At 49.5% G+C, this 20,272-nt stretch overlaps 1 protein-coding gene across 1 annotated transcript; it reads left to right on the top strand.

The window, feature by feature from the left end:
* The first annotated feature begins 5,361 nt into the window (after window positions 1–5,361).
* CD300E (CD300e molecule) lies at window positions 5,362–16,035 on the top strand. Its single transcript, XM_019745510.2, has 4 exons — window positions 5,362–5,573; window positions 8,915–9,262; window positions 11,384–11,495; window positions 12,325–16,035. The coding sequence occupies exons 1-4, from the start codon at window positions 5,453–5,455 to the stop codon at window positions 12,572–12,574; spliced, it is 831 nt and encodes a 276-aa protein (XP_019601069.2). The 5' UTR covers window positions 5,362–5,452; the 3' UTR covers window positions 12,575–16,035.
* Window positions 16,036–20,272: the final 4,237 nt, after the last annotated feature.

Genomic DNA, 20,272 nt, shown 5'->3' with positions numbered 1-20,272 from the left:
TCTGCTATTTGGGACTTAGAAATCGTTTGGGATCTCGGAGCACAGAGTGTAAGCTATGGGGGCCTGGGAGAGGATGGAGGCCAGGCCGGAGCCGGGTCCTAGAGGGCCTTGTGTATCACGCTACAGTCTGCCCTAAGAGGAGACAGTGCAAGTTCGAGATCAGGGAAGACACCGAATCAGAATTCAAAGCATCCTCAAAGCATCCTCATTTTCTTTGAAAAGCCACCAGCAACTTTAACCTTTACACACTAGTGTCTGGATTTGAGACACTTGTGAGGACATCACCTTTTAACTCCGGGGCTCTATTTCTATGGTAATTGCTTCTTAGAACTCGCTTTGGGTCCTTTCAAGAGTTAGACTGGCCCCAGAAAAATTCTCTCTTCAACCATTACTTTCTTAAAGTTTTGACGCACATTATCTCCAGTGTTGTTTTTCAGTTTCCACCTATTTTTCTCATTTCTCAAAATGCATTTTTCATCTAGTAATTTGATTTCATTGAACTTTATCTTGAGTGCATCTCAAGAGGCATTTTTTAAAAAAAGGAAATGTTAATAAAAGCAGTTATGGGCGCTCTCACGCATGCTTATTATTGCTTCATTCTTCCTTTGCTCAGGACAGCCCAATCAGCAGGTATCTAATTTTTTTTTCTTCTAATTTTGGAGCTGAGCTTTCTGAGTTTTCTCCTACGTTTGGGTCACCCACTGCTGAGCAAGAGGAGAGTGGGGGAGAGCTCCAAGTGCCTCTCCTTGAGAGGCAGCTCACCCGTGTCACTCCGTCTCCTCTGCCCAATACCCTTCACTTCCTGATGTTTATGCTCCTGAAAATTCTGGTCTTCCTGAGTCTGTGTGCTGGGCTCTGGATGAAGACATACAACGGGAGGTGGGAGAAAGCACCATCCTGAGACCCACCCATTGCTTCTGCTCACCAGCCGGCCTCTTGCCTCTCTGTGCTCATGTGTTTTCAGTTTTTTTTAGTAGCTTCAGAAAGAACAATAAAGTCAAAAGAAACTAATTAAAAAAATAGCTCCATTGAGCTATAGTTCATGTACCATGCATTTCACTCATCGAATGTATGTAATTCAATGGTTTTTAGCATATTCACTGATATAAGTGACCGGCACCACAATCTCAGAGCATTTTCATCACCTTAGAAAGAAACTCCATACTTTTTAGCTATCATCCATCTCCGTACTCCCCAGCCCTAAGCAACCACTAATCTACTTTTGCAGCTGTAGATTTCCGTAGTCTGGACTTTTCATGTGAATGGAATCACATGATATGTTGTCTTTTGTCACGGGCATCCTTCACTTAGGATGTTTTCAAGTTCACCCATGTAGATCTATCAGTGCTTCATTCCTTTCTATGGCTGAATAATATTTCATTGTGTGGATGCACCACATTTTGTTTATCCATTTGTCCATTGATGGACATTTGGGTTGTTTCTACCTTTTGGCTATTATGAATAATGTTACCATCAACATTTATGTTCTGGTTTTTGCGTGGACATATGTTTTCATTTCTCTTGGGTATATACCTAGGAATGGAATTGCTAGGTCCCATGGTCACTCTACGCTGAATCATTTGAAGAACTACCCGACCGTTTTCCACAGTGGTTGTACCATATTTACATTTCCATGAGCAGTGTATGTGTGTTCTGATTTCCCCACATTGTCAAGACTTTATCTGACTTTTTGATTCTAGCCATCTCAGTGGGTGTGCAGGGGTATCTCCCGTGGTTTAGATTTGCATTTCCCTGATGACTAATGATGTCTGTGCTTCTACTTCCTTCCTGGTGCGGCGAGGCAGACAATGATCGGATGAGCCTTCTCTTCCTGGTGCTAAACCTCTTCCTTCTGGCAACTTCCCCCAAACATACATGTTCCAGGCACTTCTGGCAGTTACTGGTGGGGCTGGGCATGCCAGAGCCACACTGGCCTCGCGGTGCCCCCAGGCAGAATGGGTCTGGGCAGTGGGTAGATGCCTGGATGGTGGTTTCCATGTCACCTCAGCTGTGCTGAGGACTGTGCAGCCTGTGCTTCCTTTGGGAACGTGACCTTCCTACTTCCTAGCCACTGTGCTCCTGGCCTCGGTTAGATGCAGGTTTCTTGCTCTTCCACTGTTTTCCCCCGCCCCCCAAACTCAAAGGACAACTAACTAAACTGGGATCTGCAAGCCTGATGGGATGATGTCTGGGGTCAGGACATCTCTGAGCCTCCATTTTCTTATCTGTAAAGGGACAGTGGCACTCACCTAACAGCTTTGTTGTGAACTTAAGAAATAATTTGGCTAAAGCTCTTAGCACCGTGGTCAAGAATGGCAGCATCGTTACCAGGATCCTGTCTAGCCTTTTCCCGCGGCTGCAGCTCTGCCATTTCCTGTTTCTCTGGGATGCTCTAAGTCTTTCCCAGAAGCTTCAGATCACATCCCTACATGGCCTGCTTCCCACTCCGCTGCCAACAGGAATATCTGATTTCCCACTTACAGGAAGAAAGGCCCACACCCTTCGTGGTTGAGCAGAACATACTGACCCAGCCCCCATTCCCTTCCCCAGAATCTTTACAAGACGTGAGAAATATCTGTGATGACCTGGGCTTTGAGACCCAGAAGCTTACTTTTATGAATCAAAGAAAAATTATGTGTCTTCTTCCAATAATTAACTTTAGCATTTTCAATAAATACTATAACCATGTTAATAATGACGTAGACATAAATTTAAAAGTTTAACTGGTTTTGTTTCCCACAATTATTCCCTTTACACCGCATCTTCCTCAAATATAAATTCTCGGTTGGGTGGAGTACAGTGAGTCATTTTTCTTTTTTTCCCCCTTTTTTTCGCCTCCCCCCACCACTCCAGTTCCAGCTGTTGTTTCTCAGTCTAGTTGTGTAGGACACAGCTCCCTGGCCCACGCTGGTATTATGAGCCTTGCGCTCTGCTCCCCCCAGCTGTTGGGCATTGATTTTTTTTCTCTCAAAATCCCATAGACATTGCTCCATTGCACATATATGAGTATGTACATTTAATTGCATGTAGTATATATGTGTAATATACATGCACACATACGCATGTAATTGTAAAATACATCACACATAGAGAAGACTGCATATAACATGTATAGTTTGCAGAATAATTTGAAAGCGATGTTTGTATAGCTACCAATGAGGTTGAGAATTGCAATGCTGCTAGTCCCCCACACACCCACTTCCTGTTCATGCTCTCGCCCCCACTAGAAACATCCATCATGCTGATATTTGTGATATTCATCCCCTTGATTTAAAAAACCAACTTTATGGCAGTTCACTTTACAGAAAACGCACCCACTTTGTATGTACAGCATATAGCTCGTTGGGTTTTGATGAACATACACAGCCCTGTGACCAATGCCACCATCAAGAGATAGGACATATCCAATCACCCCAGAAAGTTCCTCTGTGCCCCTTTATAGACCACCCCCACCCCACCCAGGCAACCATCGATCTGATTTCTCTCGTCTTCAGCTCTGACACCTCTATGGAGTGCAACTTACATGCTGGTCCTTATGGGAGACTCTATGCCCTCATGGCTTTAGGGGCCCAAGATGCCCTGATATTCTTCTAAGCCCATCCCTGAGGTTTCCTCCCTTCACCCCATTCTGAGGGTGTGGTGACCCTTCACGGATCCCAGCTCCCTGTCTGGTACGAACCTGAGGCATCGGCTCCAGTCCCCCAGTGGCTGTTTAAATGCCATCCTCTCTCCTCCTGAAGCCCATGTCTGTTTCTAATAGTCTCCATTAGCTGCTCGGTATCAGATCCTGCTCATGGTGTTGGCTTTCAGATGTCTATACATTTCTGGCACCTGTGGATTTCCTTTGCTTGATTTTGGCTTCCGTTACATAGTAAAACTTTTGCATTTTATGCAGAATTTCTATGTTTGGAGCGAGAAAGAAGCCTCTGTATTGACTTGCTCTACTATATTGCCCGGAATTTGTACACTCTTATTGGATCATAATAAAATGTGACCACTTTAGACACATTTTATATTGTTTTCAACCATCAGCACTTGCCTTTGCTCACTCCCATTTCCTTGATTTTATAAAAAACAAAACAAAACAAACAGAACCCCCCCCACCCCCCATCGATCAGACTGGGAATAGAAGGAAGCAGAAGAAAACAATGGAAAAGCAGGACTGAGGGGTCGGGAGATTTCTTTGAGTCTCTCGGTGGCAGAACCGAAGCCCCCAGCTCTTGTCTATGCTGCAGAAATGAGACAGGGATGCACAGCCTCGCACCTACTGTCAGCTCTGCTCATTCTGGGTCCCCCAGGGGAGTGACTAGGAACATGCAAGGGAGCAGGACCCATGTGCTTTGCTGTTTGGTCGAGGGCTCCACCTGCGGTATGTGCCGTGTTTCTTTCCAGATGGTGAAAGAGGGAAGTTAAGAAGTTGTGCTCGTACAGCAAAAGTGGGAAATGGCAGATGATTTGGCGGCGAGTTCTAAAAGACAGTGAAGTTTAGAGGCCGCGGATATGGACCCCTGGGGAAAGAGAGAAAAAGTAGAAGCCAATGACAGGGATTGTCACTGGATGAGCTTTTCAATGACCTGTGTCTTAGAGAAGAATATGCTTCTGATATGTACGTTGGACTGGAGGGAGGGTATCACTGCCTGAGAGACCAGATGAGAAGCTATTTCAATGCCGCGGACTATCCAAAAGATACTTAACATTTACTGAGCAGTTACTATGTTCCAGGCACTGTGCCAAGCACTTTACTTGTGTTCACTCATTTGTTCGTATGAGATAAGGATGGTTATTATTATCCTATTTTATAGATGAGGAAACTGAGGGTGAGCGTGATTTAGCAACATACCCAAAGGTATTTGGTTAGTAAATGATAGAGAGGGGAGTTGAGTTTGGGGTCAAATCTGTGCTCTTCACCAACACTCTTATCCTGAATTAGGTTAATAGTGTACAACCAGGAGGAGAATCCTCACAGGAAGTCAGAAAGTTGGGGCAGGAACCCAGTGGGCTTTATTAGGTGAGAGGAAGATGAATGAGGTCATCCACATGAAGGTAACAGTTGAGAGAGTTATGGGGGGTGTCCTCACCCCACATCTTTAATTGAGGGTATCTTATAATCCAAAAGGGTACCCAGAGAAAAAGGGCAGCTGACTGGATCAAAGAAGCAGTCCCAGACAGGAGAAGAGTGAAAGAGGGTCTCACGCAGGGTCTCCTCTATGGGAAGTTTCATACATTGGGACTGACTTTCACAAAGGCTCAGGGTGACCCGAAGATTGTACTAGCACTAAACAGGGGGAAAATCAGCAGATTTCCTGTGTGGCTTTTAATCCATTCTCTGAAATATCTCTTGCCACTCTTCCCCTTTTTCAAAGTAAGTCTTCAAATTAGGAAGTAACTAAGAGATTGACAAGGAAGTATATGAGAGAGAAACACACAGGAAACTTGAAGAAGTAGAGAGTGGATGACCCAGGCTCTGTTGCAAACATCTGGAATCCAGCTGGGACCTGGATTTGCTGGGGACACCGGCCAGGGAGATAGGACCATGGGGCTGCCACCAGTTCTGCTCCTTCTCTGCCTCCCAGGTGAGCGGGGCGGGGGTTTGGGGAGCCTGGTATTATAGGGGGCAGGACAGTAGGTAGAAGGTCTGTCCTGGGTTCAAGTAAGAGGCAAAGTGTCAGAAATGGGAAGGACACATCCATCCATCCATCCATCCATCCATCCATCCATCCATCCATCCATCCGTATATTCTTCTATACATTTAAACATTCATCTACAGATCTTACATACACTTATTGAGTACCAACTCTACGCCACGACTGTTCTAGGTGCTGTAATTAAGAGCAACTTCTGCACTCAGGGAAATCACGCTTCTATGAACTTCCAGCAACCAGCAAGCACTGTTATAAAAAAAATGCACACACGCATTTATATAACCTCCCAAGTCATTTCTGGGGACATGCCAGATTTCATTAAGACCTACTGCTCTTGCATCCAGGCAACATTCTAGCAAGACAGAGGAGAGTATTCTTTTGGAAGTAGTAGAAACTTCTTTTTTCTTAACTTTCTTAAGCCCACGATTGAAGTGCTCAAGGCTCATGACACCTTTTCATCACGCAAGGGCTCTTTTAATTATATGTAATTTAACAAACATCTGTGAACTTACTGGCCAACCCAACAACTAGAACGCCACCAATAATTTCGCTCTATTTGCTCCTTTCCAATCCAATCTTGCTTCCTCTAACACTAGTAACTTGGTGTCGTTTGTCCACACTTTGCAGGAATGTTTGCTTTTGTCATATTTGTGCGTCAGGATAGAAAATTGGGCTAAGGAACTGCAAGCCTTGTTCTAAATCCAAGAACCTGTGACCTAACGAGCCACATCCTCCCACCCCCACCCTCTTCTTTAGGTTTCTCTATCCAGACACTCAATATGCAAATTGCCTTAATTTATCTGTTCTGGAGGTCGCTTTGTTCACTAGGCTGTACCTCCCTGTACTTATCCACACTCCCTGTCCTGACCCTGAAATGTAAGTCATGATCTCATGTAATCAATACCCAGGTCTGGGGGGCAGGCAGGTCAGGCTGTGCGCCTCATTTCCCAGACACTGACGCACAAGGTAACGACTAGCAAATGGTAGAGCCACGCCTAGAACCAAGGTCTTCTGACTCCGAGCCAGGGATCCCTGCACCAGGAAGTGCCCCCCTCCCGTCCCCATGTCCTGGATGCTCTGCCACAAGGTTCCATGCTATGCACTTTGCAAAATAGAGCTGGTGTGTGTCCATTCACTCAGCCTACAAGGGCACCCAAACCCAGGAGCAGCAGGGATGTGGGCAGGGGAGTCCTGAGTGGGAGAAGGAACAGGAAAGAGGAAAGCGGGAGCAAGGGAGTCTTTCTGGGATGCAGGATTTCGTGGTAGGGAACTGCTGCCAGGTGAGTGACAGAGAGAGAGAGAGAGAGAGAGAGAGAGAGAGAGAGAGAGAGAGAGAGAGAGAGAGAGAATGCGCTCCCTGCTTCCTTAGGAGGTTGTAGGAACCCGGTTTGTAAGCAGCGGAGTGGTGGGTAGATTCCAGCAGCCAGGGGCAGACGACTAGACCAGCTCTTATGGATATTGACTTAATTTATGGAATTAGACTCCCCGGGCTGGAAGGAGCCTGGAAGTTTCTCTTTAGTCTGAATGCTCATCTGCTGTAGAATCTCCTTGATTGGAGAGGCAGTAATTCTAGGGCACACTCAGCTCTGAAGGGGCTGTCCCCAAGCCCAGATGGATGGAAGGACTCAAGGTTCTCCAAGGGTTCCCTCCTGAGCCTGCCCCGAGCGCTACTTTCCAGGCTCCTGGCTGTGACCCGTGCTCCACATCCTGATAAATTCCCACTGTGGGAAAGTGAACTTCTGAGCTCTGTCCCGGCCCAGGGGGAGGCACTGCTGAGAACACACCACCTCTAGGAGGAGGCGGGGCAGGTGGAAGGGAGAAGGTGAGCCCAGCTCTCCAACCATGGGTGGGGAACACTGGAAACAGGTGGGGAAAACATAGGTGTGGGGCAGGGATTGGAAAAGGTGAGGTATTCAGGCTGGGAAAGATTGTCACATGAATTAGGACAGCAGGAGAAATCGGGAGAGCTCAGAGGCTGCAGGGTTGGGAGTCACTTTCTTACGGGCAAAAGAGAACACAGGGGTTGGGGTGGGGCTGACAGGTGTTGGTGAGTTTGGAGGGGCCAGGGGCAGTGACAGTAAGATTTTCTGGGGCCAAACCTGGTTGGTGGGTGAGGAAGCAGTGCGTGGTCACCAGCCAGGAGCATGACAGAGTGAGCAGGGGACAGTGTGGGGAGAAAGGGCAGGTGGTGGGAGGAAAGCAGGACACGAGTGAAAACTAGGAGTCAGGGACGCCCCCACCCCTGCACTCGCCTTAAGTCTAGATGTAATTAGCTCAGGTCCCAATCAGGGCTCTGCCACCATTTCTACGAATCCCCAGGGTTATGTTTCCCTGGCCACAGCAAGCTCAGCCCTTTCACTGTTTTCACACGCACACATGCACACACACTCAAGCTCAAAACAGTGTAAGTTTTGAAACATTCACTCCAGATTGGGGGAGGGGACCCTGCTGAGAGTAACATCATGCAATGCAGGACTTCCGCCCCCCTGCAGCTTTCCCCCTCTTTTTCTCTCCTTCCACATCAGCTTCTCACACTTTACTTCCCAGATTCTAACCTCCACTGTTCCCAGCTCCAGAATCATCCTACTCCGTGACAGAAAGCACAATCTCATGTAACCCCTTTTTCCTCTGAACACAGGGAGTCAGCAGGCCATGGGGACTACGATTGCGGGTGGTCAGCTTGTGCCCCAACTCCGCCAGCAAGCCGTATAGGGTCTCCTTTGGGACCCAGCCCTCTTCCCAGCAACCAGGTGCATGACAGCGAGGGTGCTGGTCCTCCCTGGAGAGGGGGTGAGAGCCAGAGAGTCATTTGTCCTCCCTGGAGGACACATGGAGAGCATAGTAAACAAGACATGTCCTCTTAAAGAACAAGTGTGAGTTGCAGAAAGCCCAGCATACAGAGGTCTGACTCCAAAGGCAAGTGTTCTGGTACATGACCTGGCAGAAGCTGCAGGCTAAGGACAGGGCAGGACAGCCAGCTGTCTCTGCTCCCACCTCCGGCTTTGGTCCGACCTCCCCATCCGCACGGGCGGGCTCCCCGTGTGGTAACTCACTGTTTCTGGGCTCACAGGGCACAGGTCTCTACTTGTCCTGCCGACCACGGTCTCCAGATGATCTGGTGCAGGTGCTAAGCTCAGGTGTCCCTCCAGGTCCCCATCCCCGAGCCCAGAACCGTCCACTCCTCCCTGGCAACTTTCCCTTTGGGCTTCCAGCAGTGGCTGCTGCTGGGCCCATCAGGATAGAGTCCTGGGACGTGGCTTGTGTTTTCCAGGCTGTCTGTCCCTGACGGGCCCCAGCTTTGTGACGGGCACCACGGGGGACTGTCTGAGTGTGCGGTGTGGGTACGAGGCGGCGTACAAGGAGCATAAGAAGTACTGGTGCCAAGGACAGCATGACACAGACTGTAACATGATTGTGGAGACCCAGGGAAAAGAGACAGAAGAAAGGAATGGCCGCGTGTCCATCAGAGACCACCCTTATGACCTCGCCTTCACAGTGACCATAAGGAACCTCAACGCAGCTGACGCCGGATCCTACTGGTGCAAAATTCAGACAGTGTGGATCCTGGATGCCTGGTCACGTGATCCCTCCTTCCAGGTTCAGGTGTCTGTTAACCCAGGTAAGAGCTCCCGTCACTAGCAGCAGGCCGTGTGAGACATGACTGGACCTGGGGACGAGGAGGGGTGCCACACAGAAGAGTGTCTCTGGGCCTTGTCTTGTCCTCAGTCTCGGTGGTGTTGGAAGAGCCTATGATGTCACAGGGCCATGAAGCCATAGCCACATTCTCCCTGCTCCCCATCACAACTCCCAACCTATTACTTTCCCACCTGCTTCCTGTAAAATTTGTGTCACCCACCCCCTACGTCTCCTTGACGTGGCCATCCATTGGCTTCCAGGTCACTCCAGGCTCAGTGGGGACCTGGCAGCTTCTCCACTCCAACCCCCGTCGTTGTCTTGGGAGGTTTCAATGAATAACTTGTTGAGCATTTTTGTCTCAGGTTCTATGGTCTTCTCAACTTCAGTGGCCTGCATTTCCACTCTTTCAGAATCCCACTCCATGGCAACATTGCAAATCTTACTGTCACCCCAAACTAGCCCATGTCTAGAACTCTGTACTCCTCAAACATTCTGCTTCCTAACAACATTCCATGCATCAGCCTTCACATCCCCGCATCCCCGTTTTCCCCATTCTTAACCTCACATACACCTCCAGGCTTTTGATCCTTCTCTCCTTGCCTGACCTCCTTTCCTTCCTAAGCCAGTTCCGACCCTCACAGTAAATGATATTTTCTTCTCTTACCAGTACCCTCAACTCCTGTGCACCATTTTCCTATCTACCTTTTGAAACCTTTATTCCTGAATCCATCCTAAAATTAGGGTGACCAACCATCAAGGTTTGCCCAGGACTGAGAGGTTTCTTGGGGCATGGGGCTTTCAAGCTAAAAGTGGAAAAGTCTCAGGCAAACTTGGGCAAGTGGGTCATCCTACCTAAAATCTATCTGCTCCAGTACTGCTGGAAAAAAGTCACAAATGGTGCCTCTGGGTATCAGCCGAAGTTCACGGTTTCTAATATTACCCTACCATTCTTCTACCTTACCAAGAGAACACAGGATATCAGACTGAACCCAGTTTCTTTCCATCTCTGCTTACAGATTCCCATGCAACCTAACTCACTCTTCCTTCTTTGCGTTTTAGGTTGAGAGTCAAGTTTTCTCCTCCAGTTCAAGGAAATCCTGGAGCTGGCTTCTCACCCCGTGGCTCCTTGCTTCTCCATCTCGAGCCAAATTTCCTCACCCATATCCCTCCTCCATCCATTATCCACACTCTCTCCTATCCTTAGCCTCTTCCTGGTCACTGCTCTTCACCTCCACCTATAAACATGCTCCTGTAGCTCGTGTCCTAAAATCATCTCGTAATCCTGCAGCCTCCTATGCATGCCGCCATATCTCTTCTCTCTTTTCTGCTGCCCGGAAGTGTGGATGAGGTATGCTTGTGCTGCTGCCGTACCTGGCAGAGTTCCACCCCCGTGCCCACCACTTTCTATTGGAGTGAGCTGATTGGTTGACGTGTCTCTGTCTCTGTCATGGCAGGGATGGTGCCACATGCATCAACGAATCCCCAATACCAAGGACGTCAAAGGCTGTTGTTGGGTGAAACTGAGCCTGTGTTGGGTGCTCAGTGAAGGGCTGAGCCTCTGGGAGACTGCTTTTTTGGGGGACATCATGAGGCTGGGGCAGAGTGGGGGTGGGAGCAGAGGTTATGCCAATCGTTTGGACACCTGAGGTCCTTGGGAGGAGCTGAGTGGCAACTTATCCACACCCCAGCTGTGGGTTAAAGTGGCCTTAGTTTTCATATGAAGGGTGCTCTGAGCCCCTCCCAAAGTCTCTGTGCCCTTCTGATTCTTACATGGCCATCTTCATCCAGACTCTTCCCTGCCCCTCCTCCCCTTGGGGCCCCTCATCAGGCTGGGGAACCCCTGAGAGATCCCTGCCCTCACCCCAGGCAGAATCAAATTTGGGATGGAAAGAACAAGCTGGCACTTATTAGAAGTGACTCCTGGCCACTTGTGGAAAAGCTTCATTGGTTCCTGAGGGGTTCACCCAGGAGGTGGTCTGGGTCTGGCTTCAGGCTATTTCTGAGTCTCTTGTGAGTGGATGATTACGTGTGACAGCAGATTCAGACAGGTGCTTCGTGCATAGCTGGGGAGAGAGCAGTGCCTGATGTGTGATCTTATCTCCAGCACCACGTACAACCATAAGAAGAACCACACGTCCAGCCACATCTACCACTTTCCCGGCAATGATCCCCGGGCAGAACTTCAGCACCAACCAAGCACTGAACCACTGCCCAGGGTAAGGGCCCAAGGCCTGGAGGCCGTGGAGGAGGGTCAGCAGACTAATGGGACCCTGGGGTGGGGACTGATGACACACCACATCCTTTGTACCTCACTGTCTGTTGGGTTTTTCTCCAATTCTGGTCCTGATTCTTACATGGGAATTTTGTTCTGTGAATACTCTCCCCTGTGGGAAGCTACAGAGGCACAGGTGGAGGCTGGTTTCAGGGATGTGCAATCCCTCCTCCATCCCTACCTTTCCCCTCCCCATTCTGGACTCAAAGCCCTGGTTCTGTGGTCCCTAAGCCAGGCTCGCTTCCAAAAGAAGGTCTTTGTTCTACTAGAGATCCTGCTCCCATGAGCTGCTTCTGGGTCTGTGGGGAGATGGACAGGCTTCAGGATGGAGTTTGAATTCATTATCTTCCTCTCAAAGATATTCAAAGAAGGGCTGTGGTGCTGCTGCTAGACCCTGAAGGGAAGGGGACAAGGGACAAGGGCTTTAAAGTGTGGGTGAGGACTGGTTTCAAGATGTCATTTTAATAAAGGGGAAACTGAGGGGGACATGGACAGAGAGTGAGCTCAGAGCGTGCTTCTGGAGAGCAGGCACTGCTTGTGTCCCTCTTCTCTCTCTGCTCCATCACCTCTCAATGACAGTCCCAAAGGAGTTCTTGACTAAGAGAGGAGAGGTGACAGGGTCCCCAGAGACGGGCCCTGGCATAGGTCCTTCTAAATTTGATCCTGAGTTATTGGGGCTCTAGAGTCAGGGCCCAGGGAGAGGTGGGGAAAGAAGGGTCCTGGGGCCTCCACCTGAGGAGGCAGCTCGTTTCCTGTCACTGTGTCCCCCACAGGATTCCGCTCAGTACTTTCCACTTCCTGTTCCTGCTCTTCCTGAAACTGCCCTTGTTCCTGAGCACGCTCGCTGCTGTCCTCTGTGTGAGCAGACGTCAGAAGGAGCCTGGAGGGATGCAGAGTCAGCCTGACCAGGGGAATCCACCATGCAGTGCACAGTCTCCAGCAATACCCTGTCCAGGAATACAGCCCTTCAGGCTGGACAAGAGAGACCTTCAGATTCTGCAGCATAGGGCAGGGAAGCCGTAGTGCCTGGATTCTGGAGGGACCCAAGCCTTCAGGGGGTATTGTTCCTGTGCCCCAAGGGAAGGTCCTGGATCCGAGAAACCACTGTCTGCATCCTCAGGGGGAGGAAAGATGAGTCTCCAGGCCCCTGCATGGGGTCCTCCTTTCTCCTCCCCAGATCCTCTGGTTTCTTGCCCTTATGCCTGTATCTGAAGGAAAAGAAGTCTCTGGAAGTTGCATGCTCAGAAGCCTGGCTCTGTACTCTTCTCCTTGGCAAAAAGCTTCTCAACTCAGTGTCCCCCAGGGCAACAACTGCCTTCTTCCGGCAGACAGGGCGCTCCCTGAGGACCTGCCTGCACCGCTTCCGTCCTTGAGCTCCCAGGGCTCTGCCTCCTCCTCTGGGACAATCCCAGGGGAGTTTGGTCCTGACAGCATGCTCATAAAGCAGCCCACTGTCCTGCATGCTTGGGATTCCTTTCCCTCTTATGACGCCTCTGTGTCACTGAGCTTCACCCTCTCGTGTTCTTGTGATCAGGGAGTGTGTGGTTGGGCTCAGTGCATCTTTGCCTGGGGTGGCCATGGCTGAAGTTAAAGTTCAGAGGTCAGTTATCACCGCAGTGAGAGAAGTAGGTAGTGGGTGCCCTTAATATCTCCTGAAATTCCCCAACCTGGAAGGTCCCTGTGTGCAGAGCCAATGGAGAGTCGAGCTTTATCTACTTTAGAGGAAGCCTGGCTTGGGCCACCTGTTGATCATAAACCCTTTCCATGGGAGAGGCAGACATAGTTTTCTAAAGACAGGGTGTAGGACACCAGAGCGAGAATATACTTTGTCATTTTGGGATGACATGATGCCACAGCCACCACTGGGCTTCCCCGAGCCCAGGGAAGGGTTTATGCCTGTTGCCCCCTCCTGAAGTTTGTAGGGAGGATTGCACAGTCTGTCACAAACAAGCATCACCATCTCCACTCATCTCCCTGCATGGAGACCAGCCCCCCGCTGAGAGCTCCCCGAGTGTTCAGTTATCGGGCAGGGCTGCCCTGTTCAAAACCTGAGCCCTGGTGTGGATCGCACAAAGGCCACTCATTCATGGCGTCTCCAGGAGAGCTGGGGCTGGCCCAGACTCGTGCTGAAGGAGAAAGTCAATCTAGCGAAGCACATGTTAATCACATTAATAAGACACACAGGGGGATATAGAAACACATGCTGCCAAAAGAGGAGCTAATGTTGCACCTTATTAAAAAAGAAAAACTCACAAGTTAGCACCGCACAGGCAGGACTGGTACGTGCCATAGGAGAGCCATGGGCAAGATGCTTCGTGCTGGAAAGCATTATGTCAGCTTGGCTGGACTAGGAAAAGGCAATATTGGAGAATGATGAGGAGGGAAGGGTAGGATGTCAGTGGAGTGGGGGTGGTGGGAGGAGCAGAGAGGGGGACAGATAAAGAGCGAGGCAGAAGTGAAAGCAGAGAGGCAGGAAGCAGTCATCATAATGGCCACTTGTAGAGGACCTATCAGCAAATGGAGTGTTTCTCATGGAACGGGTGTGTCTGAGATTTCAGTGCAGTGAAATTTGCCTTGTGGCTGTGCAGATGGAGCTACCTAGCGTAGCTAAGGTTGGGGCATGTGGTAGAGGCTTCAGACCCTACTCGTCCTTAAACTTAGATTGGAGACACGTGGATGGGTTTGAGCAGATGAAAACGGGACCGTGGACGTGCTTTCGGAGGCTTATCTACTGGATGTGCAGGGTAGTCTGAAGGGAGGACTGTGGGTGTGTGGAGGCCTCACGTCTGGAAAACCAAAGGGATTGGGCATCGTTCACAGAAATAGGGAAGGCAGGGCTGGGCTAGGGTGATACAGAGCTTAGTGTTCTCTGTGTGACTGGGATTACCGAGCAGAGAGTTCTAGCAAGAAGCTCGTGATGTGGGTGAGCAGAGTATTGACTCTGGAGAGAAGCGAGATGGAGGGGTGAATCGGAGCCCAAGGAAAGGCCACGTCTTCAAGGGGAGAGTTCAGGACCAAGGACCAAGTGTGGCGACCTTACAGTTAAGCACCAGGAGCTTGGTGTTCTGTATTTTCTTCCATTGATCTGTGTGCCTTTCCCTCCACTATATCACACTGTGTTGATTGCTACATCTAAATATGTGACTCTTAACATCTGGGTAAGTGATTAAGTGATTCCTTAGGAACAGTACAGGTAGTGATTCCTCCCTCTATTCTTTTTCAAGTTGTTTTAGGTATTCACGTTCCTTTGCTTTTCCATATAAATTGTAGAGTGAGCTTGTCATATATATATATACATATGACACTATATATATATATGACACTGTATAGATATAGATATAGATATAGATATAGATGTCTTGCTGGGATTTTGATGCAAATTGTATTAAAATTATAAATCAATGTTGTGAAAAAGATATCTTTACTATGTTGAGTCTTCCAATCCACAAACGTGGTACATCTCTCAATTTATTTAAATATTCTTTGACTTCTGTCATCAACATTTTGTAATTTTTAACATATAAATGCTGCACATGTTCTCTTAGATTTATACCCAGGTATTTCTTTTTTGGGGGAGCAATTGTGATTAGTATTGTTTATCATTTTGGTTTCTGCCTGCTTGTTGGTCGTATATAGAAATACATGACTTGTTTGTGTGTGTGTGTGTGTGTGTGTGTGTGTGTGTGTGTGTCTGTATTGATCTTGTATCCTATGACCTTGTTAAACTCATTTATTAGTTCTAGCAGTTTTTTGGTAGATTCCTGGGGATTTTCTACACAGACAACGATATCATCTGCCAAAGATCATTTGATTTCTTCTTTTCTAATGTGTATGCTTCACTGGTGTCCTGGACCCTAGGGAGCCCCTGGAGGATTTGAAACCCTCTGAGGGCTGTGTGGCACCTGTGGCATTGTGTTCTCAGGCTTTTCTACTTTTAAAAGAGAAGCCAAAAGGGGAATTCCTCGTTTACGTATAGGCAACAAACTTCATTACAAACATACTGTCATGAAAGCAAAATAAGTTTGTAAGTCCATGCAAGTCATGAATGCAGTCTGTGAGCTCTGAGGAAAGTGGAGAAAATGCAGCGTGTTCTGTCTGCCCAGTATCTAGACCTGTTTGCAAAGGTACCCAGATGTACCCAGGGTTTGTTTTAAAAGGGTAGGTAAGTCACGCAGACATGGAAATGACTGTCATGAATGAAGTTTGTACTCATAGATCCCACCACACAGGACCCCCAGAGGAAGGCCCTGGGTCCAGCAGGAGGCGGAGACAGGGCGGAGACAGAGGAGCTGTGGGTGGGCCATTATGTGGTGTTTGCTGGAAGGAAAGGGTGAAGCAAGGTAAAGAAACGGAACAGGTTTAGGATGGGATAGTCTGAATAATTTCAGGAGGCTCTAGGCTATCAGACTGGCTCCCAGTTGTTCAGTTCCTGGCTCTGGGGTGATTTGGGGCCAAGGGATAAAGTCCCAAACTGCAGGAGCCTGGTGAAATGAGACACGTGGGAGTAGGGTCAGGATTGGTTCATTTGCATATCAAACACGTGCTTGCAGACAAATCCTTTACTATCTAGAGGAATTAGCTAACCCAGGAGGGACAGTCCTTCCGTGGGTTCCACAAGGCCCTAAGACGTTAAAGCATCATAAAATATGGAATTATTTTTAAAAGCCAAATGATTAATAGTAGAGTAATAATTCATAGTAATTAGTAATAATAATTAATAGGGTTAATTAGTAGAGCTATGATGGGAACTGACCATCCTGCATCCTTGGATGTTGGATTGGGGGCACTGCACTCAGAATAAGGTATTGCTCATGACTCCCCATCTTGATGGGAGGGGCACAGTTTCAGGACTCTTTTTTTTTTTTTTTTTTACCATTATAGCTTTTATTCCACAGGTTATTGGGCCAATGGGAGGGCTCTGGCTGCTCTTGAGACTATGTGTCCTGGTGATACCTCACGGATCTGGGATGTGGCCAAAGGGTGAGGCCACAGAGATGGAAGCTTGGGTAGAGATGAACTTTCCCTTGCTGAGACCCTTCTCCCATGTCCACGCCACATGCCAGGCAGAAAGCGTTGGGATTGTTTGGGGTAACTGGAGCGGGGGGCGGGCAGAAGGGGAGGGGAGCCCACTGTCCCATCTGTGCCTTCTCAATTCTGTACCCAGTTGCTCTAAAATTACCTGCAGGCTCAGCGTTGCCCCAGCTCCAGAATCAACCTCAGACAGGACGCAAACCAACAGCCCGAGAAGTCCCAGCTGGACTGTTAACACCCAAAGCTATTCACTCAGCCAAGCCAGCTGGGCATGTGTGGGTCCCCAGAGTCTCACGTCCTGCATGCCTCCGTGCCCCCAAATCTCTGCATCCAGCATTCTTAGGCCTCCTCCTTGGTGATACAATCTTTGAGGATCCGCTTTATTTCTCTTTCTGTGATTTTTAATCTTGAAAACACCCTAGAAATCCAGACCTGAGCTCAAGTCTATCTCACTCAAGACCAAAGATCTTTTTTCAAGGGGCTGGAGCCTTTCCCCCAGGTCCAGCCCTCTGTCTGGAGGGAGCTGGAGGAGTTCAATGTCAAAGCCGGATACTCAGGTACATGGGGATGAGGGAGAAGGTGAGGGGAGTAAAAAGCACAATAAAGCCACGGGGATATGAAAGACAGTATGGGGAATACGATCAGTAATGTTGTCAAGATTTTGTAGGGCGTCAGATGGGCGCTTGTCTTATTAGGGAGACCACTTCCTGGATGGTGTAGATGAGGACCACTGAGCTGTCCACAGAAGCATTTCTATTTCACGGGTTAGAAGGAAGGTAACAGCCAGAGCACGCTTGTGGCAGTTCCCCAAGCCACCAGTAGATGGCACTAGTGACCATTTGCAAAGCTTTACCACAGGCCACTTGAAGGACTTGGAAATAATTCTTCTGTAACAGGATTGCTTCTCAGCTGCTGGGTCCCTCCCGCCTGCTTCCAATATCCTGATCTGACCACCGCGAGTATTGGAGCCAAACCCATTGTATCCTGTGGCCTGTTCTCCAGGCTGAGTCCCATAGTCTGGCCCAGTCCCTCAGCCCCATCCTGCTCGTCAGCCTGGGCTATCTGTCTCAGTAGGGATCACCTTGTCTGCCTTGGGGCTGACCAGAAGTGGGCTCAGACCTTCAGGGGACCAGCGTCCAGAGCTCAGGGTACAACCAGGGCTCTGGAGCCCAGTGGGCAGTTCAGACTGGAGTAGACTGAGGTCCTAGAGTCTGGGCCCAGGGGTGGGACTAGAGCCAGGCAGGGAGGACTAGGACACATCTGACCCCAGGCCAAGCCTTCGGTTTTATGGTGAAGCAGCCTCACTCGGCCTACTGGATTCCCTACGCCCTGGAGAGGTAGAGAGACCCAACAGTCGTGCGGAGCGGCCTGCGGGGTCTCTGCTCCCGCTCCCCACATAAGAACACAGGACATGGTGAAGCCAAAAAGGAACACCAACGGAGCCATAGATAGGGGAGTCATACCACTATAGTCTCGCTGGCGGCTGGGTTGGAGACACAGGAAGCAGGAGCAACACGATCTGCAACCTGCCGTCCACTTCTCTGCAATCCGCAACCCACACTCCGCCATGCTAACTGCAATCCACTCTTGCCAGCCACCATCTTCTTGCTAGCCTCCATTTTTCTGCTAGCGTAGTCACGGCAGTTATATTAGTGGCCAATGGCTCACTGGTTATAGCTGACGGCCAACTAGCCACAGCTGATGGCCATCCAATCACAGTTGATTGCCATTTACTACCTAGGTGAGCACCTTTCCACGTAAGGGCGAGAGCCTGGAAACTGCACTCCTGGCTCTGTCCCCACACTCCACCCCTACAGGATCTCACCTCACATGTTACGTGACAAGCGTCTTCTGCGAGGGGCCCTGTGCAAGGAGCCTGGAGGTGAATGCAATATCCTGAACACAGCCAGGCTCTCCTGGCACAGACAGACTTCCTGGAAACAGTCAGGGCTCTCAGGGCACCGCCACTCTCTCTGGGCACAGCCTGACTTCCTGGACTCAGCCAGGGCTCTCAGGGCACTGCCACTCTCTCTGGGCACAGCCAGAATTCCTGGACACAGCCAGGGCTCTAAGGGCACTGCCACTCTCTCTGGGCCTCTCAGGGTACCGTGCTGGAACAACAGTGGCTCACAGTAAAGGTACTTACATATTCTCGATGGCGGCCGGTCAAGACACAAAAGCAAACATCTGCCAGTTCCACTACATGGTGCTAAGTTCCAAGCAAACAGTCAAACGGTCCATTAAATTAGGGATAGAAGGCAATTCCCCATAGTCCATAGTCATTCGGCAGGGCTGTCCTGGGGGTGAGGATGACCTTGACCTCACCCGCATCTCCCACAGAGGACTCAGCAAGCCTTTCCTCCTGGGACAAGTCCCGCATCCATGCTGCCTCAGCAAGAACTTCCCAGCTCACAGGGCCGCAACGACCTTCACTTTCTCCAGCCTATGCTGGTGGGAGAACCGTCCACGTCCTCCCACCCCTCCACGGGGGTCCAGCTCTCCGGCAGCTGCTCCTCCTGGTCTTCCTGAGACTGAGGTTTCATATGCACAAACTGCTCAACCATCCTTTGGAGAGCTTTGGCCGGCACCGTACCCTACTCGCTGCGCCATTTTTCATGTAGGGCGACCTGCGGGGTCTCTGCTCCCGCTCCCCACATGAGAACACAGGACACTGTGAGGCCAAAAAGGAACACCCACGGAGCCATAGGTAGGGGAGTCAGACCACTATATTCTCGCTGGCAGCTGGGCTGGAGACACAGGAAGCAGGATCCACAGGATCCACAACCTGCCATCCACTTCTCTCTGCCAACCAACCTCACTTGCTAACTGCAATCCGCCTTTCTGCAATCCGCAATCCACACTCCGCCACTTGCTAGCTCAGCCACCATCTTCTTGCTAGCCCCCATTTTTCTGCTAGCGTAGCCACAGCAGTTATATTAGTGGCCAATGGCTCACTGGTTACAGCTGATGGCCAACTAGCCACAGCTGATGGCCATCCAGTCACAGTTGATGGCCATTTACTACCCGAGCCAGCACCTTTCCACATGAGGCCGAGAGCCTGGAAACTGCTCACTGGGGCTCCGTCCCCACACCAGCGTTCCCAGGGAACATGTTCAGAGGCTTGGGACCTCGTGTGGTGACAGCGATCAGTGCTTCTTATTACCCACGAAAAAGGGAGCACATGTTGAAGGACTGACTATGATCAGTGGCAGGAAAGTTGAGGAAGGGCAGCTGTGGGATGGAAAACAGTGAGATGGAGGGGCAGGGGCTGAGCGAGCGGGGCAGGAAGTGGGGAGGCTGGGCTGGGCTGGTCTGTCTGCAGTGTCCTGGGAGACTCTGCACTTGGCCCTGGCCTAGATCCCATGAATGGCCTCAAAGTCAGTCTTGAAAATTATCTCTAAATTGAATTATCTGTATGATAAGGTTCTCGGGGCTGCGTTGACAGAAACGTTTATGCTACGTATTTTTCTATGTGTTGTATTCCCACCAACCACCAGGAAGTTAAATTTTCAATGCAATAATCATCCTTTTTTATAGTCCAATTAACTCTACTTTATGACCATTTGTATCAAATAGGTTATTTGTGAACTTGACACATTTAAAATATACCACAATTTTTGTAACCCAGTTTTGACATCTCTCTTTTTTCAAGATGCTGAAAGCTTAAAAAATAAAAGTGGCCCTGGCCTC

This window comes from Rhinolophus sinicus, linkage group LG15 (genome assembly GCF_036562045.2).
Source record: "Rhinolophus sinicus isolate RSC01 linkage group LG15, ASM3656204v1, whole genome shotgun sequence".
NCBI lineage: Eukaryota > Metazoa > Chordata > Mammalia > Chiroptera > Rhinolophidae > Rhinolophus > Rhinolophus sinicus.
The sequence above is the reverse complement of the archived record's forward strand: the minus strand, read 5'-3'. Positions and strand labels throughout refer to the sequence as shown.